This window comes from Meriones unguiculatus, chromosome 4 (assembly GCF_030254825.1).
Source record: "Meriones unguiculatus strain TT.TT164.6M chromosome 4, Bangor_MerUng_6.1, whole genome shotgun sequence".
NCBI lineage: Eukaryota > Metazoa > Chordata > Mammalia > Rodentia > Muridae > Meriones > Meriones unguiculatus.
In genome coordinates, this window is record NC_083352.1 from 16263639 (window position 1) to 16290884 (window position 27246).

Consider the following 27246-nt stretch of genomic DNA (forward strand, 5'->3'; position numbering starts at 1 on the left):
TACTTGGTTCATCCCATGGAATAAGGGTGGCAAACGTTCGAATCACAGCCTCTTCCCCCTCCCTCCTGCTCGCATCTGACCCTGAAAATGCCTTTTGCATCTTTGAGGTTTCAGACTTAGAAATAAGTCTCCAAAGATGCCGTAAGAATCATCTGGACCAGGAGACAAATCTGCAGTTAAAGCTACTGGTACATAAGCGTGAGGACTATAGTTCAGCTTCCCAGACACTGATGGAAATTCTGGGTGGCTGTGGCAGCCCGCTTGTAACATCAGCCTCAGAAGGTGGCCACAGAGAATCCCTAGACGAAGTTGGTTAGGGAAACCAGCTGTGTCAGTGAACTCTGGGTTTGACTTAGTGCCCCTGCCTCAGTGAATAAGGTAGAAGAGCCATTGTGGGTGAATTCCAACACTAACCTTCGGCTTCTACCAGGAACATGCACAGCACTGGTCCCACATTGCTTGCAAAATATGCATGTACCCGTGAACCGCTGGCACAAACAAGAAAATGGAAAATATTCAGCTAGGCTAGAAGCGGTTTTTGTAATCCCCATCTAGTGATGACTTTGTGTACACTGGGGGGTCACAGCCACAATGTCCCGTCAGTAGAGACATCTTTTTGCTCCCTTGCACACACACCAGACAACTTCTCATAAACCAGGGCAGCTAGGACACATGGAACCATACTGAAGGTTCTGACGTTCTACAAGTGGACTGTCCGATGCTGCGTTTGGGCCTTATGCTGAGGTGGGTACTACCAGCGCTATTTCTGAAGCTCACTAGCTGGCTTGGGGCAGCCGGGGATGTCTAGCCCCCTTGAGCTCAGTGGCAGATGCTCTGTCTGGTCCATCACATCCTGTATCCTTTCCTGACTTTTGCTACAGTTCCGCAGGTCTCATTGCTTTCTCAGGCCTACTAAATCACTGCAATGCTCCAATAGCTCATTTCCGGAAGCACCTGCAATGTGTGTTCAGTAAAAATACCTACTTTGGACTTCTTATGATTTATTGTTACCCTTCTCCCAATCCCAACATCTTTCTTCGATGTTTCTCAGGCCCAACATAATTACCTTGGCCAACTGAACAAACAAGAATAATGAGTAGGCTAACTGGTTGAAAATGACTCTATCTTTTGGTGGCAGCCATAACTGATGCTCCAATTCTGGTATGGAACCTTACTTAGCCTTTTGAGCAAGTAATCACAGTGCAGCTGATGTCTATCCAATAAAGCTTTGGTCCTACACTATTTCTCAGCTGTCCAGGGGCTGCAAAGCAGACCCCAATGCTCTTATCTGTAGCTAAGGTCCTATGAACTGCTAGTAGGGTGTGTTGGGAGTGCTTTTCGGCCATCTAATTCAAACTCCCTCAGCAGTTCTTCCAAAGTGCAATGTTAAGCTCTGTCCTGGACCCAGCAACAACAGAGGAGGTTGGGCCCATTCCTGTCCAGCTCCCCCTTTGCCAAGCAAAAGAGCTCCTGCATTGTGCAGAACCCTCACATCTTATATCTGCCCTCTGGCTGGACCCTAGGCCTCTTGAGCACGGTAAACAACATTAGTTTCTGTCTCCATCATAGGACCTTGAGCAAGAGAGGGGTTCCTCTCCAGCGGTTGTCTGAAAGAAGGCAGCTCTGGGCTTCACCCCTCCTACTCTGGGCTTCCCCCCTGCCACTGGCTTTCTTTTGGGCAGAGTTCAGAAGTTGACACCAGCTCTGTTAGTCCTTTTTCTTAGCTGTCATTCACACTTCCAAAGATTCTGCTTCACGTTGTTAGTGGCTGCTTTCTCTCTTCACCTGAAATTTAGGCATAATAATGGCCCATTTAAAAAACACAGTTGTGGGGATTCTGTAAGATCTCCCTGTGAAAAGTGATTACCATGTATTCATTCCAAAAGTACCTCAAACTCATGTCACAGCTATGCTGTATTTATTATGCCTGATGCTTCTCACATTATGAGCTGTCTCTGCGGGCGGTGGGGGGGGGGGGTACCCAAAGTGGTAGGATTTTATTTGTTCTTCTGCAAAGCATTTGAAACAAGCAAATAAGCTTTTTCCTTCCCATTTCCCCTTTTTATTTTTGACAGTTTCTTACATCTATATGAGGTATTGTGGCCACATTCACCCCCATTAACCTCTTTTATCCCTTGCCATTCCTGCTGACCCCCTTCCCTTTCCCAACTAGCCTCTATTCGACCCCCTCCCCCCGTGTGTGTATGTGTGTGTGAGAGAGTGTACATGTGTTGTTCAGGTAGCAAGAGCTTTTGTATTCACAATTACAGCAGACATGTCTTGTCCAGAAGATGATATTTCATAGCACTCCTTATCCTTCCGATTCTGTGTGCGTGTGTGCGTGCATGTGTGTGTGTGTGTGTGTGTGTGTGTGTGTGTGTGTGTGTGGTGATATGTAGCTGTCCTGTCTAGGGCTCCATACCCAGGTTTGTGTCTGTTTCCGGTATCAGAAGTGTCTTCAACAGTAGGGCTTTACCATCTACTTCTAGCAGGCTTCCGAGAGCCAAGATAATTGCCTGTGTGGATGTGCAAGCCCCCAGTAGCTCTCTGGCCAATAATTGATAGGAGTCAGTCCACAGCCCTGGGATTTTCAGTTAAAAACCTGTGGCTTCTGGGAGGGGCCTTGTCCAACCATGCAGAACACCTCTGTTCAGACCAATTTTTATATTATTGGCAAGGTACCTTGCAAATTAGCAGTTTTGTGTGCCTTTCTCGCACACCCCAAGCCTTCCTTCATCACCTTCCCCTGCCCCACTGAAATCTTCCCAGGTGTGGCACTTCCTAGCATCTACTTTCATATTACATGTGATGTGTTCTCCCACCCCCCCACCTCCTTGAGACCTCTTTCCACCACTGCACAACTCTTTTCTTACTTTATGTCCTTTATAGACACTCCACCTTATACCTTGAGGCTAGAATCTACTTATGAGGAAACAAACAAACTGGAGTTTGTCTTTCTGGCCCTGGATCATCTCACTCAGCATAATATACTCCAGGTCTATCCATTATCCTTCATATTTTGTTTTTCTTTGCAGCTGAATAAAACTCCATGGTGTATGTGAACTGCATTTTCATTATCTACCCATCAGTTGAAAGGCATCTAGGCGATTCTGCTTTCTATCTGTTGTAAATAAAGCAGCCATGAGCATGGGTGTGCAGTGCCTCTGGCCGGTGATACGGTCTTCTGAGTATATGCCCAGGAGTGATTTCATACTTTTAGGGTTTAAAAAAATCTTAACACTGGTTTATGTAGGGGCTACAGTAATTTACACGCACACCGACAGTGAATAAGTATTCCCTCCTCTACACTTTTACTAGCATTTATTGTCTTTTCTTTTCTTTTCTTTTTTTTTTTTTATGACAGGCATGCAGCAAGGCTGAGATGGAGTTTCAGAGTAATTTTAATTTGCATCTCTTTGGTGGATAATGTTATTAAACACATTTAAAAGCATTGCTTCTTTTGAGCTCTAGTTGGTTAGTCCCATAGCCCAGGTTCTTGAGTGGTTGTCGTTCCTGTGGTGAGCTTTTGGGGTTTCTGTCTATCCTATATTAGTCCTCTATCAGCTGCACAGCTGGCAAAGATGTTGTTCTCCCTCTGTATAAGCTACTGCCTTACTCAGCTGACTCCACTCAAATCCTTAACTGTGTGGAAACATTAATTTCATGAGCTCCCTTTTGTCAATTCTTGGCCTTGCTTCCCAAGCAAGAGAAGTCCTTATCCTGAAAGCCCTTGTCTAATTACTGTCTTGAAGCATAGTCCATATCTTTCCTCTCTAACTGTTTCAGAATTTCAATTACATTGAGATCTTTGATCCATTTGGAGTTGATTCGGGAGCCTCGGGAGCGATAGGGTTCTAGCCCATTCTTCCAGGTATAGCTCCAGCTTTCAACACTGTTGCCTGAAGATACTGTCTTTTGTCCACTGCATATTTTTGGTATTATTGATAAAAAATCAGGTGTTTCTAACTTTAGAGTTGATATCTATACCATATTTTAATTCACTGATGCATGTGTTGGTTTCTGTACTTGTGCCATGATATTTTGTTACAGTAGTTTTTATCATGGAAGATAAGAAGCAGGCCTGGCAGATCTTTGTCTACTCAGGTCAAACAAAAAGGCAGAAACACAAATAATAAAGACAGAAAAGAACAGTCAGAAAATACCCTTGGGCAATGGCATTGTCCAGGGCTTGCCTACATCCTCACCTCTTCCAACATAAAAAAAATAAAAATAAAAAGTGAAAAACAAACAATAAAGAATAGGAAAGATGCTTACTCCTCATTCAGAAGGGCAAACAGTATAGACACTGGAAGCAGGAGAAGATAGGGAACAGGACAGGAGCCTACCACAGAGGGCCTCTGAAAAAAAAAAATCTACCCAACAGGGTATCAAAGCAGATGCTGAGACTCATAGTCAAACTTTGGACAGAGTGAAGGGGATCTTATGAAAGCAGGGGAAGATAAAAGAAGTGGAAGGTACTGTAACTCCACAAGGAGACCAACAGAGCCAAAAAAATCTGGGCTCAGAAGGGGCCTGCAAAGACCAGTGCACCAACCAAGGACCACACATGGAGAGGGCCTAGATCCCCTGCTCACATGTAAACCATAGACAGCTCAGTCTCCATATGGGTTCCCTAGAAAGGGGAGCAAGGAATGTCTCTAACATGGGCTCAGTGGTTGGCTCTTTGATCACCTCCATCTGTGGGGTGGAGCCTTGCCAGACCTCAGAGGAAGACAATGCAGCCAAACCTGATAGGCTAGGGTCAGACAGAAGGGGAGGAAGACCTCCCTATCAGTGGACTGGGGAAAGGGTGTAGGGGGAGAATAAGGAGAGTGGGTGGGACTGGGAGGAGATGGGGGAGGGGCTACAGCCGGGACATAAAGTGAATAAATTATAATAAATAATAAATCAATAAAAAAGAATTCTGTTAGAAGAAATGTGCCACACTGGATGGATGTACAGGATCTTGTACAGTCATCCATGTCTTCATATTCCTCCCAGTAGGCAGGGTCTGTGTCCTTTCCTTTTGAACCAGGATAGGCTTTAACCACCAGAATATGTTTCAATGGCAGTTCTGAGTCTTACAAGTGAGCAGTTGCCTTTTTTAATTTTTATGGTCAGAGTCCTAGACTGCAACTAGAGAGTCTGGCTATTCCAATAAAAACACCACAGAGACTATGAAATAGCATAGAGTGGACGAGACGGCACAGAGCTCAGCTTTCCAAACACTCTCACTAGACACAGCCACGTGAATGAAATTGTCCAGATCTGCTGGAAGAGTCCATCCAAACCCTGAGTTCCCCAGGAAACCAAGGGACAGTTATTCTGAAGTAATTCCCCCAGGAGCCAATAGCAGAACAAGCCCACCCACCTATCTTCACTGATGTTCCTCCCTGCTGGCTTCACACAGAAGAAAGTTTCAAGTGACTGGAGATCTTCTCTCTCATTTCATGTTTTCATAAATAATCTTGACAAATTTAAATATATATATGTCCCCGTGGAGAGAGTGAAGCAGAGTGGGACAGACTCTGGAGAAATGGAACCACAGCTTAAGCAGTGTTTCTCAACTTTCCTAATGCTGCAACCAGCCCTTAATTATGGTTCCTCATGTGGTGACCCCCAACCAGAAGACCAGTTTTCACTGCTACTTCATAACTGTAATTTTGCTACTGTTATGAATCGTAATACAAATATCTGATATACAGGATGGTCTTAGGCAACTCTTCCGACAAGATTATTCTAGCCCAGAGGGTTGTGACCCACAGGATGAAGTTATCATTATCAGCAAGATTCACAATACCGAACTCACAAATTCAGAAAAAAATAAAATAAAAACTCCAGAAACAAGACATCTAAAGACATACAAAGTCAATCTATTGCTGTACATTGTTACTCGGAAAATAAAGGGTTTGGGGGACACTGGAATTATAATTAGGTTCTTACAAAGTGCGAAGCACGGTATGGACTTTCTGAAAGATTAAAATGAAATATTTGACCTTAGGAGTTTCCAGATCTAGCTTCATCATGATGCATAAAAGTTTAACAGTTCCAGTGGTCATAAAAGATATAAATGTGAAAAATGATAGGCTATTTTGGACCAATTTCTGAATATTGTTAAAAAATGTCGTTTTATGAAGGGCTCAAGATGTAATTACTGGGAGTGATCTATGAAAGAAATGCTGGAGAGACAATCCTGTCCATATTTTAACTAGAACAAAACTGATCTTATTGATAGCAAGAAAGAAAAGAAAACAGCTTACAGCTCATTCAAAAATGAGTGTTTTTGTTCCAATAATTAAATTATCACTTCAATAGCATCATCACTTCAAAGACGATTCTGTTCTGTGTGCCCAGGAAGAAACTGGGAAAGGAGAAAACCTTTGGCTTCAGTGTTCTCAAGCACACTGCCTATCCAGCATGGTGTCAGGGAGCTCACAGTTTTTATCAGGTTGTACACCAGCTACTTTTCTTTTGAGTTTCTATGAAACCATTCAAAGGCTTTGTCTAATACTTGAAATGTAAAATGCCCTTTAAAAAATAGAGCTCACTGGGCCTCCTGTTAATCATTTGGTAATCTCGCAGTGGACCTTTTCAATTTGTGCATTGGGTCTATCTTTATATTTATGAATGTTTTCTGTGCTTATTGATCATTATATTGCATTATTGTCTTAATCTATTCTTCTTAGGTTTAGTTGTTTGCAGCTCCTTTTTTTTTTGCCTTTTGATGCACAGTCAAGGAGAGCTGTGTGAATGTCCTCTAGCTGGCTCTTTTTATTGTTTAGTATCAATTCTATTTGGGGAGCCTGTGAGGCAAATTTCCGTTCAATGGTTGCATCTCAATGGTCTCTAATCTTTGTTTATTCCATTTAACAACTTTTATACCCCTTTCTGCTTCTTAGCTGCCCATTTTTTCCATCTCAACTTGTCTCAATACTTAATCTTTTTGACTCTCCTTTTGATGGAGTATTCCCATTTTTGAGTATTATTGAGAGTTTAAGCAATAGCTTTCCAAATATATTCTTGTTTCTTGTGCTAGCTGATGAAAGATATGTGTTTGCTGTCTTATGTCACAAAACAAATTCTTGGCTCTACTGCTTGTTTCTTTTTATTGCTACCAATCCTTATGAGAGACAAGAGCAACCAAGGTCTATCATTTGTCCTCCAAAGGAGTGAAATCTTGTAGATTCCTGTGTTTACTCGTTTGAAATCCATTGTTAAAGCTCACCCAGAAGGATGCAGAGAAGTTAATTAACCTATTTTACTTTGCTTTACATATATATAGCAGTGTCTTTTGACTGTCTACTGTTTATACTATAAGTCTAAACTGTGCAATTGCCACAGCAACTAGGCACATAAGTCAGTTAGATTAAGTGGATATGTGGTTTTACATGCTTGTTAGCATGAGCCACATTCTGAGTGCTCACTGTATACATGGAACATCTGAGTATTTTTAAATCTCTACTAGTCAGGACTGTTGTAGAGAGGGACTCATCTGCTCCTCGAAGGTGGTCTATGGAAAACTAATTTTACTTCGGTAAAATTACAACGTTCGATAATTATTTTTTCTTGTAACATTTGAAAAATGAAAAAGAAATGCAAACCCCACTCTGTGTTTCTATCATGCTTCTTCTTTCTCACCTCTATCACTTTTTTTTATTGTATCTTTAATATTGCAAGCTATAAAACGGTGCTGCTGATCTCCTTCCCATGTTGGCCATTGCAGGAAGTTTAGTCCCCAAAAAGGCCCTGCTCAGAAAAAGACCCAATTCTAGAAACAGAGGCAGCGGCAGATTGTCTGCGTGGGAGGAGGGCTGAGATGTGTCAACCATGGCAGATTGTCTGTATGGGTGGAAGGCTTAGGTGTGACGAGGAGATGTGGCCATCTTAGGTGGCCATCAGAGATACTGAAGTTAGCTGCTGGTTGACAAAGACCCTTGCTTCTTAGGCAGGCGCACTGAGAGCAGGACTGGTGGAAGTCTCTCTCCTTCCCACTTGCAGGCCTAGGCACCTGCATGTCAAATCTTCACTTGACATGAACATCTCAGAATAAGGGCATTTGTTGGCTGTCACATCTGCGTCTGCTCAGTATAAGGCCATTCATTGGCTGTCCCTCTTCTCTGCCTTTTCATAGGAACAAACGTTAAAACACCAGGTACATGTTAACTCACAACTCTGCTGAAGACGGGACAGACAATAAATGTGTCTTAGGACTGCTAGCTAGGTCCTGCTCCAAAGGTCGTACAACATAACCTCAAAAACAGCACCCCCAGACTGAGACCCATGTTCAAACACGTGAGCCCCATAATAGACACTTTATATTCAAACTCTAACATGCCACAAGTAGATGAGAAAAAAAGAAACTAAGTGGGTTTGGACATGCAGGTTCGGGAAGGATGGGGAGTAGAAATTTTCCATCACAATGATCCTTTCCATTTCCTCTTTCTCTCAGGCCCAACAAACTCTTCTCTGCAAAAGGCCAACTGGTCAACCTGTGAGCCCTCCAATCACTTTCACATCTATTAACACACATGAGTCACAGACGCAGTCCTATTCAATACATAAACACATATGGCTGTACTCAATAACATTTTGTTTATAAAGGCTGAAATTTGAGCTTTATGTAATACGCAAATATCTTGAAACAGTATTCTTTTATTCTTCTGTTGACACTTTTGAGCCCTTTAAACGTGTGATAGTTGTACGTGGCGTGGAGGCTGTAATGGAAGTTTTGTTTTCTTTAAAAACTCAGTCCTGTTACGTAAATATGTTTTTGTTTTAATCCCAAGTTTGGGATTTTAGTTTGGACTTTAGCTTGTCCACAGCTGATGATTGTCTCATGAGGGGTGTGGTCATTGCCAGCTGGCAACAGCCTGCCTCATGTGGCATGGAGAGGGGCATGGTCTAGGGCTCTGAGGATACAAATATGAGAACCCAGAAAAGAAGGTGTGGTGTGAGGTGATGCTATGTGGCTAGTGGCAGTCTGGAGAGACCACAGAGATGGGTGGTGTGGCGGTTTGGAGGCAGACGAAGAGAACCCTTTCAATGCAGCAGCTCGGAGGAGACGGCTTTCTGTGTCTACTGCTCACAGATATTGGTATAGCCCCCCCAAAGAACCCATCAACCCTAAACAGCTGGGAGAAGCAAAGGGGTCTGCGCCCTCTCTCCCCACTAACCTTCTCTCTCCTACTGAGGGTTGGGGGTTGGAAGGGAGAGGCCTTGAGGAACCTCAATAAAATAGAGTTTAAAACAACTGCAATAGGAGGATGTAGAAAACAAAAAGTATCAGTGGGGACATACTTGTCCCACGGGCCATAGCTTAGTGACAATAGAACTATATCAGGATCCCATTAGGCCCTCGAAGGTCAGGCCCTTGAAGGCTCCTCTTTAGGCCCCACCTGCTAATGGTCTACCTTCCCTACCAATGGAACCAGCCAGGAGAGCAAGGTTTACTTTACTCTCATAGGGTCCAAATCGGAGTGCCAGAGAACATTTTGTCTAACTCCTTCCCCTCTGCAAGCTTTTCCTTCTTCCCTCTGGCTTTCTACCTCACTTTGGGTAGTCAAGAATTCTCATGGGCCTGTTAGTCTGCTAGGAACTCCGCAGTATCACATCCATCCATCCACCTTTCCTGATTCCAGAGGCCTTTACCTTCCTGTGGCTGTAGGTTTGCTGACTGGGGGACAGCACCTGAAAATTAGCATGAAATCAATCCACTTTGAATGATTCACACCATAAAATGGAAAACTTCATTAGGAAAAATAGATCTTTCTTTAAAATATGAACACATAACTTCTGAATTGAGACACAGAGTGAAAAATAATAGAAGTATTCCTGAGTAGTTTGTGCTTCTACCTGGCCCATCTGCAATTTCTTCACATTTTCCCATCAAGCAGTCCTTGATAAAAAGGATTCTATCATTGACAAGTCAGCTCCTTTCCCACCCCTGGGTGCTCCCACTCATACTCTGATGGTCTATCTAAAAGGTCTGAAAATGTTCCTGACTCGTCTGCTTATGTCAGCAGGACGCAACTGCTCAGGGGGCTTATTTTGTCCCTGTAGGGGGATGATCTACCAATATCATATTCCAAATGACACAGCAGCCTCCTTCCTCATTCTCAACCCAAATGTACCACAGCTGGGGTGGAACATAGGCACAATATGAACTATGAACCTTTGTCTATACATTCTGCTAAGGAAATCCAACACCGGGTAGGAATTACTAAGCTAAATCCCCAGTGACTGCCGCCATCTTCCCTTAATAATGGGAATGCATTGATCACATAGCTTAAAACTATGCAACACTGACAACATGATTTGACTTAAAGGAAATAGTTCAGTGGCAGTTGGTTCCTTACACAGCCTCTACCTTTGTGGTGGCGCTCTGACAGCTTGCACTGCTCTGGGCTGAAATGATACAGATGAGCCTTGGGAATGAGATCATGCTGCTATCAGGCACAGTTATCTTGGATGTCCGTGGAATCAGAGAACTTAGATGGAGCTGGCTGCAGGTCATTAGCACTGCTCATGTGCCACCTGAGTCTTCTGTTTCTTGTCCCCATGCTTTGACACATGGGACAATTCCAACACATTTTCTTGATTTCCTAGCAAGGCCAAGATGTTCTAAAAACACAAGCCACTGGCTCACAGTTTGTTGGCTTGCCCATTTTCCGAAGTGTAAGTTCCTCCAGAAGAGGGACCTTGTCTAACACGTTTAGAGAGTTCTCAGTAGCAGACCAGCATGGCAGCAAACTCAATAAAACAAACTGAATGGGGGTCATCTAGTTTAAGAAGTCTTTACCCCCAACTGTTCATTCTACATATCATCTTGCTTATTGACCTTAATACTGTATGTGCTCTATGTCATTTGTTCAGTCTCTGGGATTCCCTGGTTCTCCAATCTCTTCTTCTGGGCCAGGCTTTGCTGCTAAGGGAAAGAGTAGTAGTGCTTGGTGCTATGTGGTTTTCTTCACCTTGATCCTTTAGCCTCCCAGTTTTCTGGTGTCATAAGCTTGGCAGTGATACCTAATCTTTCCACACCATGTATCTGCCATGGGCTTGGGAGCACATGAGAGACCAGAGGATAGATACCACCGGAGTCCAACTGGGTGAACCAATGAGTTTTATGGTGGTTACTTACAGGAGCAGAAATGACTCAAAAGTTAGCTGCATCACCAAAGCCCACCCCAGCAGTAATGACAGCTCACAAAAGCTGGGAACCTGGAACACAATGCATAGCCTACAGGCAGCTCATCAGGTTGGAGAGTGTCCTTTCCTGGTGCCTCAGGAGATCTGAGCCTCTTCTAAGCAGCCCAGGAGTCCTCTGCTTCTTTGCAGTTTGGCTCACCTTGAATATCAGCAGTCTTTACTATTTATTCTGGGAGGGAGGGGCCTAGTGAACCTAGTCAGTTTCAGGGACTTCCTGAAACTATTTTGAGTTGTTTACTTTCTATCTTAAGGAGCTTTGCTGTAGGACTAGATATTTCAATCTTGGCAAAAACTGATATGCAACATACAGGGATGTGAAAATCAGATAGGATGTTGAGATGGTGAATGACCAGAGAGAAGGTACCTCCAAGGCCAAGTCCTCAAACCCCAAACTATAGTATAAGGAGCTATAAATCAACAAAGTAGATGAGTTAGAACTTCACCTGGAAGGCAAATGAGGCTTTCAACCTGGAAGTGCTGAAATGGGGAGCTGTTGTGGGGTATCCACCAGAGAAGACTATTCATGTTAGTCGATAGAAAGTCTTTATTAGCCACCCAGCAACTACACTAGGTATTTTGGGACTTTCTTGGAGTAAACTTTTAAGCACAAAAACCACATCTTGCGTTGACACATGTCAGTGTCAACAAGAACAGTTAGCCAGAAACAGAACTTCAGAAGCCAAAAAGCAAGGTTAGTGCATTTGGGGACTTTCCCAGAACTATGGACTTTAATGGATTAGCTCTTTGATCTCATTTGGGCAGCTATTGCCTGTGTGCTGGGCTTCTATCATGGTGTCATTTGTGCTAAGGTCTAGCGGCCTATAACAGAGCAGAAACGTTTAGTCAGCTCAGTACTGGAGTGAGTCTGGATTCTCTGCTACTCTTGTTTTCTTCCTTTCTCCTACACTAAACAATAATTCAGGCTTCTGAAGCAGGCAGAGAAAAGTAAAGTAGGGAGTCCTGTGAGTCTGCCCGTGTCTGGGGCTTCCTACCTCAACTGTCAATCTCAGGAACTGCCACTGAGGTATGCTGGCCTGCTGCAGCACTCAGGACTTCTTTTTGGTGGGATTCTGAAGGTCATGCCAAGGGATAAAAGAAGCAATATTACTGCTCTGTGAAAACATGGGATCAGTCAGGGGGAATCCAACACAGTAGACAAAGAGCACCTTCAGCCAATGTGACTTGAATTGTATTTATACCAGTTCACAGGGCCCTTAGTGGAGCGAGAAGTAAAGAACCCATGGGGGACCTGTAGGAACCTGCATGCCTGGACAGGCCTACTAGAACAGCTGGCACTTGCTCTGGGGGCCTGGCAGTTAGAGGTGTCAAGCCATGCTTCATGGGATGAAAGTCATGGCTTATTTTAACAGCTCTCACCAGCAACCCTGCTTTGGTAGGGCTGAGGGCTGGCCCTGGTCCTACCACACAACCATCTTTCCGCTGGTGACAGGTTGTAACTCTCAGTAATGATTCCTGCAGTCTGAGAGGAACGCCAAGTGAGCGGATGGAAATGCCTTTGGATGTCAGTGAGGAAAGCTGAATGCACAGATATAAGGAAGAGAGAGTGGAGGGCATCCCCAGAGCCTCCAGTTTGGTGTGGCATAAGCAGGTGTCTGGAAAGAATGGAAACAGTTATCAAAGAACTCCCAGTTTGCTTTATATCACCCATGCACTGGTAATTCTAAACGCCAGTGATGAAATTTTCCTTGAGCTAAGGAGTCTCTCTTTCGCTTTCCTTCTCTCCCCCTCTCTCTCCCTCTCTCGCCCACCCTTGGGCCTTTATATACAGTTGCTTGAAAGTGAATTAATTTAATACCCTCACTTGTTGATAAGAGAAGTGAGCCCCAGTATCTGACCAAACACCTGAAGCTAGAGTGTCTGCTGAAGCCCAACATAAAGCCCAACTCTCCTTTCTCCCTCCCAGAGGCCTTTCCAGCCTATTACCTGCCTGACTCAGAGGTTGGACAAACTAGCAGGTCCAGCAACTGCGCAAAATTTGATCATGCTAAACAAATTAAGAAATCTAAAAATGCTGGAAAAAAGCCCAGTTGGCTGCCCTCACTGCCTGTTTGCGTACAATCTGTACTGGTGAATTTTCTGCCCTAAAGCTGTTTGTTTCTAGCTGATCTTTCATTTGAAGTAAATTAGCTTTTGCCATACCGGAAAATCCATGTCCCTTCATATAGGTTGATTTCTATCCTAAGAAATTTTTATCATTTTTCTTTTTTGTTAATTAATTTTTTATTTTTTTATATTAATTACAGTTTATTCATTTTGTATCCCAGCTGTAGTCCCCTCCTTCATTCCCTCCCACCCCCTCCCACCCTCCCTCATCTCCTCCCTGCCCCTTTCCAAGTCCACTGATAGGGGAGATCCTCCTCCCCTTCCATCTGACCCTAGCCTATCAGGTCTCATCAGGACTGGCTGCATTGTCCTCCTCTGTGGCCTGGCAAGGCTGCTCCTCCCTCAGGGGGAGGTGATCAAAGAGCCAGCCACTGAGTTCATGTCAGTCTTATCATGGTGAGTGGGGAATCTCAGGCCTCAAATGCATGTGTGCAAGGACTGTATCCTAACTAGTAAATGCTAATCGAAGTGTAATTTTCAAACCTTCTTAATTTAGACCCAGAATTTTCATCCTACCTAGTAGGCAGGATAGATAACCTCAGATATTTAAGGCCTTAACCATATCAAGTTTTTTAATCATTGCTTTATTTTTGAAACGGTGTTCCCCTACAGAGCAGTCCCTGGCCATCAGCCTGTCTCTTGTTTGTGCCCAAGGCCTCAGCTTCCTCAAGGGACACCTGCAGCCTCCTGGATGGCATCCCCTCCTTTGCTCCTCAGCAGGTGTTTGGTTGTGGAATCTCCTGGCATTTTACATTTATTAGTTTGTGATTTCTTCTTCTTTTGAAATACATCATTCCTTTCCTGAGCTTTTAAACTCAGAAACATATTATTTAAGGCCCACCTGGAAACAGAATTAATCCAAGGAAATGCATCAAAACACCAAGGGAAGGACAGGCGTGAGATTAACTGACCAACCCACATCAGGAGCAAGTTTCTATTTGATTTATTCTCCTGAGGAGAATGGATTCATTACCTGGGTGACACGTCTGCCTGAATTATTTCTCCTGCTGACATCCCTCTGCCCAAATCACCTACTCTCCATGGACACATTGAAATCATTAGTTTATACTGAATCTTGGCCACTTCTCACTATACCCTGTGCATCTTGAGTACACTAAAATTCCTTTCCCCTGATTTGAATAGTGGGGGGGGGGGCAGGGAGGGGGACACTGGGGCAAGGAATAGAAGTAAAGAGCATGGCAGGATGTGGATACCCAGAATGAGACAGAAAAGGGGGGGGGGAGGAGTGGATGACATTGTCCCGCAGGACACAGAGTCGGGGGTGGAATAAATTCACCCTTCAGAGATGCGGAGCAGGCAGAGAAGGCTCCTGTCAGCCCTCTGCATTTCACAACTCCCACTCACAACACGTGAATGTTCATCTTTACTGCTCACATCCCAGAGCCACTCATCACTGTGCACAGCACTTTAAACCAAGTTAACGTGGGATTGTCTGCATGAAGAAAGCACCCAGGAGTCTGCAAAGCAGTACTTAAGGTACACATGGTGAAGCCCCAGGTAACCAATAGGAACCTACAACCAGGGGACTGGCCTGGAGTTGGCAGTGACTGTTAATGGTCTGGGTGATGACGAGCTGGGAGACAGCCCTAGCTGAAAAGCATAAGCTTTAAGATATTAAAAAATTTAAACTTATATCATTGTTTATATCACTGGCAGGTTGGAGATAGTCCTACTATAGGCAGCAGTCAATGCAGAGACTCCTAAAGGGGTCAGAGCTGACAGCAGGGTAGAGTTTGAATGGTTAAACCCAGGGCAATATAATCTATTGGCTAGAGTCTGACATGATGGGGAAAAATGGGCTTTAGATCCAGCAAGACCTTGATTTCAATCCCAACTCCAACATATATCGACACAGTGACCTTCAGAAAATATCTTCATGTCTTATTATCATATTCCTGCAAAAAAAATTTTCGAATGAAATCCCTTGGGTGAATTGAATTAGTTAAAATATACAGGTATGCCCTAGTCAGGGTTACTATTGCTGTGGCGAAGCACCATGACCAAAAGAAACTTGGGAAGAAAAGGGTTTATTTGGCTTGCATGTTCACATTGCTGTTCATCCCTGGAGGAAGTGAGAACAGGAATTCAAACAGGGCAGGAACCGGGAGGCAGGAGCTGATGCAGAGGCCATGGCGGGGTGCTGCTTAGCTTGCTCCTTATGGCTTGGTCAGTCTGCTTTCTCATAGAACCTAGGACCACCAGTCCAAGGATGGCACCACCCACAGTGAGCTGGGCCCTTTCCTCTCAGCCACTAATTAAGAAAATGTCCCACAGACTTGCCTACTGTCCGATCTTAGGGAGGCATTTTCTCGGCTGTGGTTCCCTCCTTTCGGATGACTTTAGTGTGTGTCAGGTTGACATAAAACTGACCAGCACACTAGGTCTTCCAGCAGAGAGCTTGCCGCTCAAAGGGTTCAATCTAATCATAGGGATATCCACACTGGTGCCAGAACACGGAGCCAATTAAAAGCCACCAAGCAAATAGTCAGGGTAAAACCCTTGCTTAGCAGCAGGTCACAGGTTGGAAGTTCTTGGAACACTGGTGAGAAGTTCTTGCCCTTGTCCTTCAGACTGAGCAACTTCTGAGCCTCCAGCTGTTCTGCTCTGTTTTTAAGAATCATATTTTTAATTGTACGTGTGTGCGCCTAAGTAATATATGTGTACCACGTGCATGGAGGTGTCTTCACAGGTCAGCGAGGGCCTGGGTTGCAATGGAACTGGAGTTACAGGTGGTTCTGAGCCACCTCATGTGGGTGTTAAAAGCAAACTTGATCCCCCGCAAAAGCAAGTGCTCTTAGCCACCAAACGGTCTTTCCAGCACCCGCCCGGTTGCGTTTTATGCACGTGTGTGATGGTGCTCTGGGATTTCCATAGTAAGTGGATATTTGGATATATTTGAGCTTATCTCCAAACACTGCAACAGAGTTTTTGAATTACTGACATTTTTGTCTGGTCCCAATATGGGAATCTAGACAACACTGATTTCTTTTTGATCTAGTCCTATGTGGTCCAAATTGGAATGCTGTTCTGACCTTAATTATATGAATAATGCGTTGTGAGATGAGGAAGACAGCACTTAGAAATGTTCTGAAGCCCAACAGGGAGAGGGGGAAGATGGATGCGACCTTTCCCTTCAGGACTGGCCTCCCTCTCCAAGCTGAATTACATTCTCAGGGGAGACTCAGGGAATATAAATCCCTGGTTACTCTTTGCTCCTCTGCTTCCTCTGCTACTGGAGAGAGAGGGTGACTAACTTTTCTGGGTATATTTAGAGTGAAGGGATTTATGCACACCATCTCCTGCCATGTTCCAGGACTCGCTTTCAGAAGTGTTCCAACAGGGCCTCAGGGGCTGGTCAGGGTGCTGAGGGCTTTGGCTCTTACCAGGAGTTGAAGCCTAATTAATTCAGCCCTCAGGATTGGGAAGACTGAACGTCTGCATTTATAAACTGTTTCATTCCTTATAGACTTTTATAAATGAGAAGGTCATTTGGGGCTTTGTCTCCCTGCTTAATTTGCTCAGAACTAAGGAAAAAAAGTATTATTGCCTTCTTTCATAGACTTTCTTACCTCAAAATGTTCATGAACCAGCCTTACCCCTCTTTGTTAAGAATTATAAGGATGTACGGGAGCTCTAAACTGATGAGCGGCGGCATACACTCTGTATACACAGAAGCGTAAAAGGAGATGGAGATTTTCTCCAGTTTGGAGTAACTGTGTGGGCAGACCTTAAATTAAATTCACTTACTGAAAATAACTGAAGCAAACTGAAGTAGACCGAGATATATCTCTGACGGTGAGTACGTTCTGTTAAAGAGGCCAAGGTTGTAAGTTCAAACTCCCCTTGTGTTTAGTTAGTGCTGGAGAAGTCAGATACAAACCTCTTTTCCAACGTTGTGACCTTGGGTGTGCCCTTGAAAATCCACTCTATTAGTCACAGGGTTTACAACGCAGTGTAAAGAGATTTACCCGAACCTATCCCTCTCGGAGGGAAGGCAGCTGAAGGTGTTGCCCTGTGCATTTGAAGAGTAGAACTCATCACCATTCTTAATGCACTAAATAAAACAGCATCCAGGGGCTTGCAGGCATAAAGGAGAACATCTCCTTCATGAAGGAGAACAGTTACTTATTTAAGAAAATATTTATTATACCCCTGCCAGGGAGCTAGGTGCTCAGGTAGAAATCAATGAACAGAGTACAGTCCCTAGTGATACTTAGCTGCCAGTATATAGTAGAGAAAACATAAAAAATTAACTAACTAGAGAAGTGGATATAAAAAGCACCAAAATAGTGGATTGGGCAGTAAATGCTAGGATGATTCCTCAAGGGCCTAGAGTCAGGGGAATTGGGAGAAGAGATGGGCAGAATTTTACTGAGATCTGACTACAGGAGAGAGCGTTGGGAGAGACCATTGCTGGGATGTTATGAGAACCATATAAGAACAGCCCACCCAGAGCAACATGTGCAGAGGCTACAAGAGGAAGCACAGAGATCAAGCACAGTGGGTCAGCAAGTCCCCGTGGCTAGTGAAGCCATGTGAGAGATGAGAACAAATCAGCTGGACCCTTTAAATGGAACCAGTGCCGGGTTCAAGGACTTGTCCTTTATCCTGCAGCGACCAGAACTTGAGTATTGTTAGACGGGAATGAAGTTGTTAGCAGTTAGACATAGCCGGACTCCCATGGCAGTAGTGTCAACACGTGGTAGGCTGCCTGCCATACGCCTGCTTCACAGCTCTAACCACAGGTGTGATGCAGCATTCATTCGTACGGGCTATTGGTGAATGTCTTTGCACACCCCAAACACTATAACCTCCTTAAGATTAGTATAGCCCTACTCCCTAACACAGTGCTACAGGCAGGTCAACAAACATTTGTTGAATGAAAAAAAAAAGATATTTTAGATTATATGACTATCTGGTGTGGGATAGATTAATAGAAAGTGACAGAGAAACAGAGAGAGGGAGAGAATATATATAGAGAGAAAGAACTGTTATGTGGATTGTGGGTTAGCTGAAATAAGAGGTCAATTTTTGAAAGTTATGGAAAAGTTTCTGGTGGTGAAATGAAGCCATGCTCTTAAGACGTAGTGATGGCTCAGATATTTCCAAGTATACCATGGGAAATTTAACTCCAACAGAAGCTTTCAGTGCAGATGTCCAAGAGATAACCTTAGCAATTTATGACTGAGCTAAGTTTATTAAAACAAACAAAAACAAAACAAAACAAATTTTTTTTCCCCGCTCACACAGGTTGGACTTACACAGTGATCATTCACCTTGGACCCTGCCCCTTCCTTGTGCAGCCAAAGCCATATGAAGCCTCCTTGCAGCTCAGCCCTGCATAGCTTTTGTATGCCAAATTCCCTACCCATGGGAGCTGTTTCCTTTCCATTTGGAGGCCACAATCATCCTAGGCCCTCATGAGTCATCTCAGGGAAATGAACGCCTTTCCTGGGACCGTGCGTTTAATGCTGCTACTACTCCAGGTCTTTCTTGGTCTATAAATCATTGCCAAGAGCATCTTCCCTTCACTGGACCTGTTACCACCTTCATCCTCTTACCTCAGAACTCCAGCTAGTTTGGGGTATATTCTGCTTTGCCCAGGTGTTCTGTCTTTACTTATCATTCTTTTTTTATTCTTTATTAATTACATTTTATTCACTTTGTATCCCCCCTGTAGTTCCCTCCCTCCTCCTGTCCCAACCCCCCCTTCCTCCACCCTCTGCTTCCATGCCCCTCCCCAAGTCCACTTCTTTTCCTTCCTTCTGATCCTAGTCAATTAGGTCTCATCAGGAGTGGCTGCATTGTCTTCTTCTGTGACCTAGTAAGGCTGCTTCCCCCTCAGGGGGAGGTAATTAAAGAGCAGGCCAATCAGTTCATGTCAGAGACAGTCCCTGTTCCTATTACAATGGAACCCACTTGGATACTGAACTGCCATGGGCTACATCTGTGCAGGGGTCTTAGGTTATCTCCATGCATAGTCCTTGGTTGGAGTATCAGTCTCAGGAAAGACCCCTGTGCTCAGATTTTTTGGTTCTGTTGCTCTCCTTGTAGAGTTCCTGTCCTCTCCAGATCTTACTGTTTCCCACTTCTTTCATAAGATTCCCTGAAATCTGCCGAAAGGTTGCCCATAAGTCTCAGCGTCTGCTTTGATAGTCTGCAGGGCAGAGCCTTTCAGAGGTCCTCTGTGTCAGGCTCCTGACTTGTTCCCTGTTTTCTCCTTCTTCTGATGTCCATCCTCTTTGCCTTTCTGGATAGGAATTGAGCATTTTAGCAAGAGTCCTCCCTCTTGATTAGTTTCTTTAGGTGTACAGATTTGAGTAGGTTTATCCTATATTATATGTCTATATGAGTGAGTATATACCGTGTGTGTCTTTCTGCTTCTGGGATAGTTCACTCAGGATGGTCTTTTCCAGATCCCACCATGTACCTGCAAATTTCATGATTTCCTTGTTTTTTGTTGCTAAGTAATATTCCATTGTATAGATATACCACAATTTGTGCATCCATTTCTCCACTGAGGGGCATCTGGGCTGTTTTCAGCTTCTAGCTATTACAAATAAGCCTGCTACAAACATGGTTGAGCAAATGTCCTTATTGTGTACTTGAAACTCTTTTGGGAATATGCCTAGGAGTGGTATAGCTGGATCTTGAGGAAGCGCTATTCCTAGTTGTCTGAGAAAGTGTCAGACTGCTTTCCAGAGTGGTTGTACAACCCTATCTCTGACAGAGGACTAATATCCAGTATATATAAAGAACTAAAGAAGTTAAACAGCAAAAAATCAAGTAATCCAATTAAAAAATGGAGTACAGAGCTAAACAGAGAATTCTCAATAGAGGAATATTGAATAGCAGAGAAACACTTAAAGAAATGCTCAGCCTCATTAGCCATCAGGGAAATGCAAATCAAAACACCCCTGAGATTTCACCTTACACCCATCAGAATGGCTAAGATAAAAATCTCAAGAGACAACACATGCTGGAGAGGTTGCGGAGAAAGGGGAACCCTCCTCCACTGCTGGTAGGAATTTACTTATCATTCTATAGGCATCTCCCTAATCTAAGAGTACCTGCTGCTTAGACCACTGGACCCAATAAACTCAGATGCTATAACTGTGGGTGTCACTTTAGGATGGATGTCAAGATATCAGCCTTTAATGTAGTATTAGGATTTTGACACCACTACAGAGATGCTTAGCTGTTATTTCTTGATTTGAGAGATACCTCCATAGATACAGAAGTTCAGTTACTCCTAGTCAGTTCCTATGGTGCACACAATTGAATCCGAGAGGAGCTCAGAGAGCAACCACACCAAGAACACCCCAACACGAAAGCAGCTCTATCCAGGAGAGGACAGAGCAATCTTTCTATCTCACTAGTTGATAAGAAGATATGTTAAGGAGCACAGGTTAAAAGAATAAATGTTGAGATCAGCTAACCTTGTGATATGATGAGTAGGGAGAAGAAAGGGAGTCCTAATCACAGCTGGAGGGCCTTCCAGGGTGGACAGGACCCCAGGAGAGAGGCTGAGAGGGGCCAGCTTGCTGAGTATGACAGATACTCAGCACCACTGCCTGTACAGGCACCTCTTACTCTCATTCTTAACATGTTCTCAGCCAAGAGTTGGTGATGGAAAATGGCATCAGAAGCAGCCAGTGGCCATGTGTGCTAACCTCACAGGGGGCGTCAGACCTCTCAGCCTGACAATTATAATGAGGGATGGGAGCCGGCACTGTCCTCCTTGCAGGGCTCTGTGCTTACATGGCCATAGGACCTAATTTCAAAGGCAGAAACAGAGCAGGGGAGAAAATGTTTCCTACACAATATCAAACAGAACTACACCCTGACTCTCCGCCTGTGGATATTCTGGTCCAACCTTGTTACATCCCCTCAAATGTAACCAGTTGGAAGTCTTTTATAAATGCTGCACCATTCAACCTTTGAGATGAAGGATTTGCCATTTAACAAGGAAACTGCTTTTTTTTTTACTGAATGTAGAAATGGGACACCAAATATATAGCTTAGGATTCTGTTTCCTTCCTGCTAACATATACTTAACATCTAATGTCTCATAAAGGAAAAATGTGCATAGATACACAACACACAGCTCGGAGTATGAGACTATGTTCTGTGTACCTTTTGATGAAAACTCAGAAATAAGCCTCTGAGTTTATGTTGCACTATTATAGGGAAAAATGGAGTTCTCTAATTTGGATCCAAGTAATGGAAGGCTCAGGGAAGGTGATGGTGAGCGTGGGGTGAGGTGAAGCATAGGCCTCTTACCATATAAGTTCAGGTCTATTTCATTTTCTTTTTGGAGAGCATGATTTGGCACTTCAGATAATGGCGTGGGCACATAATAAAAAACCCTTAAGGCGTGGAGCAGGGCGCTGTGCTTGACAGAAGTCAGGAAGAGAGGACCAGAGTGAAGGCTGGGAGTATGAGTCCATCTTATCTCTAGACCAGTGCTTCTCAACCTTCCTAACGCTGTGACCCTTTAATACAGTTCCTCATGTTGTGCTGACCCCAGCCATAAAATTATTTTCACTGCTACCTCATAAGTGCAATTTTGCTACTGTTATTAATTGTAATGAAAATATCTAATAGACAAGATGTCTCTGTGCTAACCCTATAAAACGGTCATTTAATCCTAGGATCTCACTTAGTCTGGAAGTGAAAATTCTGGTCTATGTCTATGTTGTTACACATGTTGAACGAATTAATGTTTAAGAAAAATTTAATCAACCTGGTTGTGGTGGCGGACGCCTCTAATCACAGTGCTCAGGAACACAGAGGCAGGTGGATTGCTGTGAGTTCAAGTCGAGCCTGGTCTACAAAGTCCTGGTCCACAGGACTGCCAAGGCTACAGAGAGAAACCCTCTCTCAAAAAACAAGACAAACAAACAAAAAACTTAAGTCATGTGCTCAAGCTTCATAAAAGAGGTACTCTTAAAGTGCGTTTTGCTAGAAAGAGGTCTGAGAAGGCATTACCAAACTTGCAGAGATGAAAATGGACAAAATAGCTGGTTGAAGATGCAACCAAATGGGTGCCATTTTGAGAATAACAGAATCTTCACGTATAGCTTTATTGTCAAGTTAATTAAGAGCACAGCAGTAATGGTACTGAAGACGCTGGGCATCCTCACTGCCCATGGTCATTGCTGGAGATGAGATGCTGATGTTCCATAATAAGACCAATGTTGCCATTGAAATAGAAGTTTCCTACATTGAAATGTCACATGGCATCTTAGAGAGAAACTTTCATTCTTCTTGGGCTGTGAATGCTGCCCACAAATGAAGGGAAACTATGTGTAATCGTAGTTTGCTTCAAAATATTTTGTTCATTTAAATAATGAATGGTGTTGCATAAGATTTTCTACTCTGTAATGTTTGTTTCTCCATCTTCAAATGCAGCAAATGACCCAGCTCAGTAGATGATGGTGAAGATTCAATGAAACAACTACATGAAGACCAAGGCTCAGCCCTGAGACCACGACCTGGGAAACCAAGTGTCAACACTGAGATCACAATATGGAGGACTACTAAAAGCTTAGTTTCCTGTCCCTCTTTTTCCTCCCTTCGGAAGCAAACAACAAAGGAAGGGCTCAGCATGAGTCCATGCCCTCCTGGATATGGAATGCTTTGAAACCTTTTTTATGCTTCTTTTCTAAATGTATTTCACCTCCAGGAGTTTGACCAGAAGTGTTTTAAAATGAGATTTACAGGAGATTTCAGACTGGGTCCTATCTCAATAACTGGAAAAATCAATATTGTCTTTTTCAAGAGTTTCTTTTGCACTGTCAAATATGAATGTAATTAGGAAATTTCATTTTACATTGTGTGTGTGGGTTTTTTTTCTTTCCTTTTCTTTTTGGCCCAGGATAATAGCAGTAACAAAGTCATAGGTAGGCCTGGTCTTTCAAGGTAACTGGTTATTTATTCCTGTTCAAAAATAGGGCTGTGGGTAAGTCTGAATAAACAAATTTGAGACATTATTTAAAAAGATTGTGGGGGCTGGAGAGATGCCTCAGTAGTTACAGCACTGGCTGCTCTTCCAAAGGATCAGGTTTCAATCCCAAACTCCCACATGGCAGCTCACAGCTATCTGTAACTCCAATCCCAGGAGATCATTCTGTTTCCTAGCCTCCATGGGCACTAGGCATGCATCTTGTGCCCGGATATAAATGCAAACAAAATACCCATACACATAAAATAAAAATAAAAAATTAATGTGGGAATAATCTAAAAACCAGAATTAGCTCCAGAAACCTCTTAAGACTATAAAAGTTAAGCGAGCCAAGGATTCCCTAGATTTATTTTCCAAGATATAAAATCAAAATGAGAGAAGAGAACATCTTTCCTCAGTACTTCTGAGGCTACAAAAAAAATAACATAAAAGACTTTGTAAGTGTTGAATGATGCACAAATGTAATTCCTATAATCCCCTCAGTCACATGAGCCTAAGGGAAAATCTTCACAGAGCCATGGGACAATATGAATGTCTACCAAGTAGCCATTACTCCCTCCCACACTTGCCAGATGTCTACTGTTCATTTCCTTCCACTTGCTGTCTCTAGCCCTTCAGTATGGCCTGAGTCGTGATGATCTCACCAGTCTCTGTCTCTGAGGGCTGGACATTTCTAGCACATCACACTGTGAGGCTATTCTATACGGGAATAGAAAGCATCTTCCACTGGTGTTAAGATGCTTGTCAGGCTCCCTTAAAATAAAATGTGTGTCAACTTTCTAACGAAGAACTACAGGAAGTTACTCAGGAGGTGGATGGGAGATATTTGGAAGGTGCACAAGGTATGACACTACAGGAAGCATACTCAGGAGATGGGTGGGAGACATTAGGAGGGTGGACAAGGTATGACACTCAGAACTTCTGGGTCCTGTTTAATTTTCTAGGGCTGCTATAAACAAATCTAAACAAGCCTGGTGATTTGAAGGAGAATTGTGCTGACAGCTGTTGAGGCCAGCACCTGAAATCAAGGTATTATCAGGACTACACTTCCTGTACTTCCCTCTCCTTCAGGCTACTGACTTTCCTGTGGCTTCACAGATCCAGCCCCTGCCTCTGCCTTCACATTTCTCCCTCCATGTCTCTCCTCTGGGATCAAGAATATCCCCCAACAACCTATGTAGTAAAAGCTTGGCTCTCGGGAGGCAGAGGAACTATTTAAGAAGGCTAGTGAAGGTTTCAGGCTTTGAAGGGGATAGTGGGATTCCAGTCTCTTCTCATCCCATGAGGTGAGGGTCTTAACTCCTCCATCATGTATTATCTGCATGATGTGAAGCCATAGGCTCAGACCACTGAGGCCAACCAGTCAAAAGAGTGAACCCTCTAACATGTTAACCTGAACCAAACCTTTTATCTTTGTAAGTTCATTTATCTCTGGCATTAAAGTCAACAAAGATCTGTCTTTAAAACATAAATGAATGATCTCCTTGTGGGACTCCAAGATCTGAGCCCAGGGGGTCCTGTGGAGACTGATGTACCAACAGAAGACCGTGCATGGAGAGAACCTAGACCTACTGCACAGATGTGGCCAATTGGCAACTCAGTCTCCATGTGGAGACTGAGTAAGGGGAGCAGGTACTGCTTCTATAATGAACTCATTTGATTGCTCTCTGATCACTAGCCGCTGATGCAGCCTTGCCAGGCCATGGAGGAAAAAGATCCAGGCAGTCCTGATGAGACTTAACAAGCTATGGGCAGATGGCAATAGTGGATAAATAGGGATAATAGTCCCTTTTAGTGGACTAGGGGAAGGGGATAGGGGAAAGAGGGTAGGAAGGTGGGACTGGAGGGAGTTGAGGGATGGGGCTTCAATCAGGATATATAGTGAATAAATATATAGTGATAAATTATGAAGAAAACGTAAAAAATTATAAAAAAAACCCAAATGAATGAATGCATAAATTTGTCATTATTTTCAAGCTGTACTTTAATAATTCAAGCTGATCTCACATTCTTATCTTGATTTTATCACAAAAGTCTTCCTAACTAAATCAATGAAATTGATGAATTTGAATTGATGTAATTACATGAATATGTCTCAGGAGTTTGTTTCTTCAGGCTCCATCACTCAAGCCTCTATATCAGTGGTTCTCAACCTTCTTAATGCTGTGACCCTCTAATACAGTTCCTCATGTTGTGCTGACCCCACCATAAAATTGTTTTTGTTGCTATTTCATAACTGTAATGAGTCATAGTGTATATATCTGTGTTTTCTGATGGTCTTAGGCAACCCCTGAGAAAGGATCGTTTGATCCCTAAAGGGGCTGTGACCCAGAGGTTGAGAACCACTGCTCTTTATCCTCCTGGGTAGGTAAACTATGGAGGGAGCCTTAAGAGGCCAATAAATATTCAGTCCAGAGCCTGCTTTTCTCCTAAGTCCCTGACTTATGCCTCGAGTCATTTGTTGGCTGTTTCCACAGGAATGTGTTAGCCTTTTGATTAAATGTGGATTTTTAATTGAGCCACCAGTCTAGCTCATGCTGTGCACATACATCAACACACGGTCCAGTGTGGCCTCGGAGCATCTCCCATCATCTAGGACAGCCATTCTGTCCTTCCTCTGCTAAAAAGCCTTCAGTGAACCCCGGCCTCTAGTAGGGAAATGATACTTAAAATACTCATCTTCTAGAGACATAGCATTAACCCTTTAGTTTCTGAACCACCAGAGAGCCCAAAGGTCCTGCAAGAATGGGGGGAGGGAGAATACGTGGAGAACGCAAGACAGTAATCCCAGAAAGATTTTTAACTTTGCCAACAATCTCATCTGGAGGCAAAGCTCCTAATCAGTGGCCCTTCACTGTTGGGTTCTATTTAACATCACCCCCTCCCCTACTCAAACTGTTCCCAGGCCACCCCTAGAGGAGTTGCTGGCATTTGAATGTGCCTCTCTCAATAACCACGTGGGCTTTTCCTTCACTGGGCTCTGTTCAACCTTAATGCCCTTCATTTCTCTTACTAACAACTAAAAATGATGTGGTCCTGTAAGATTTAATTGTGGGAGACCACTTATTCTTTAAGTTGAAATTCTTTATTTCAGACTTGTAACTGCCACTCTATGGGCAGCTGATGAGCCCATGATGTTTCTGTTGTTCTCACAAACCATTACGCAGACCTACCTTTGGTGACTTGGACCCATTTGTCTTCCCCATGTGTCACCTCCTGAGGGGTGGACATCATGGTGTCACCAACAGAACTGGCAACACTATAAAGCACTTATTGATCTGATGGGAGAAAGGAACCCAACTGTGACATAGGTGACAATTGTCCTCCCTTCTGCACAGATAACTACCCCAACTCCTTCACTGCCCAACACCTGCCCTCCCTGGCCCAGTGTTCTCATAAAACACACCTAAGACGTGTTATCACTTTTTCTGACCTTAAAGAAACCTTCTTGTCCAGTTACTTTCCTACTCAATGTGTTAAACTAGCTATCCAGCTAACCACCCCGTGCTGGTAGAATTTTGGGAGAGGCTAGAGGAACCTTGGAAGACAAGTTCACTTTAACCAGAGTCAGGTAGCAGCAATATCCCTGCTTTTGTGATGGTCTAATGGAGTCAGGGTTCCAGTGATGATCTGTACTTTCCAGAGCTAATAGGTGACTCCCTCTTCCTGGCTCTGTTGGGGGTTGGTCTGGTGCTATCTGCTCTATGTTAATCACTTTCCCTCCTGAGCCTGCTTGCTACAAGCAGACACTCAAGTACCCCAAATGATTGTAAACTTTGCCTCTCTGTTTAACCAATAAAATGCCCACACACCTGGGCAAGGTGAATGAGGCGGTATGGCCAAGGTTTGATGGCTTTTGGGGACAGAGAGGATCTTAGGAAAGAGGAGAGGAAGAGGAGAAGGAAGGAGGAAGCCACGATGGGTTAGCA

General features: G+C 43.7%; 1 protein-coding gene across 1 annotated transcript in view; it reads left to right on the forward strand.

Annotated features, from left to right (window-relative positions):
* Positions 1-23058, forward strand: part of Zmat4 (zinc finger matrin-type 4) — a 404848-nt gene extending 381790 nt beyond the window's left edge. Inside the window, exon 7 of the mRNA XM_060381492.1 lies at positions 22765-23058. Within this exon, the coding sequence (XP_060237475.1) occupies positions 22765-22771 (7 nt within the window). The 3' untranslated portion in view covers positions 22772-23058. The remainder of the gene's footprint in view (positions 1-22764) is intronic.
* The last annotated feature ends 4188 nt before the right edge of the window (positions 23059-27246 follow it).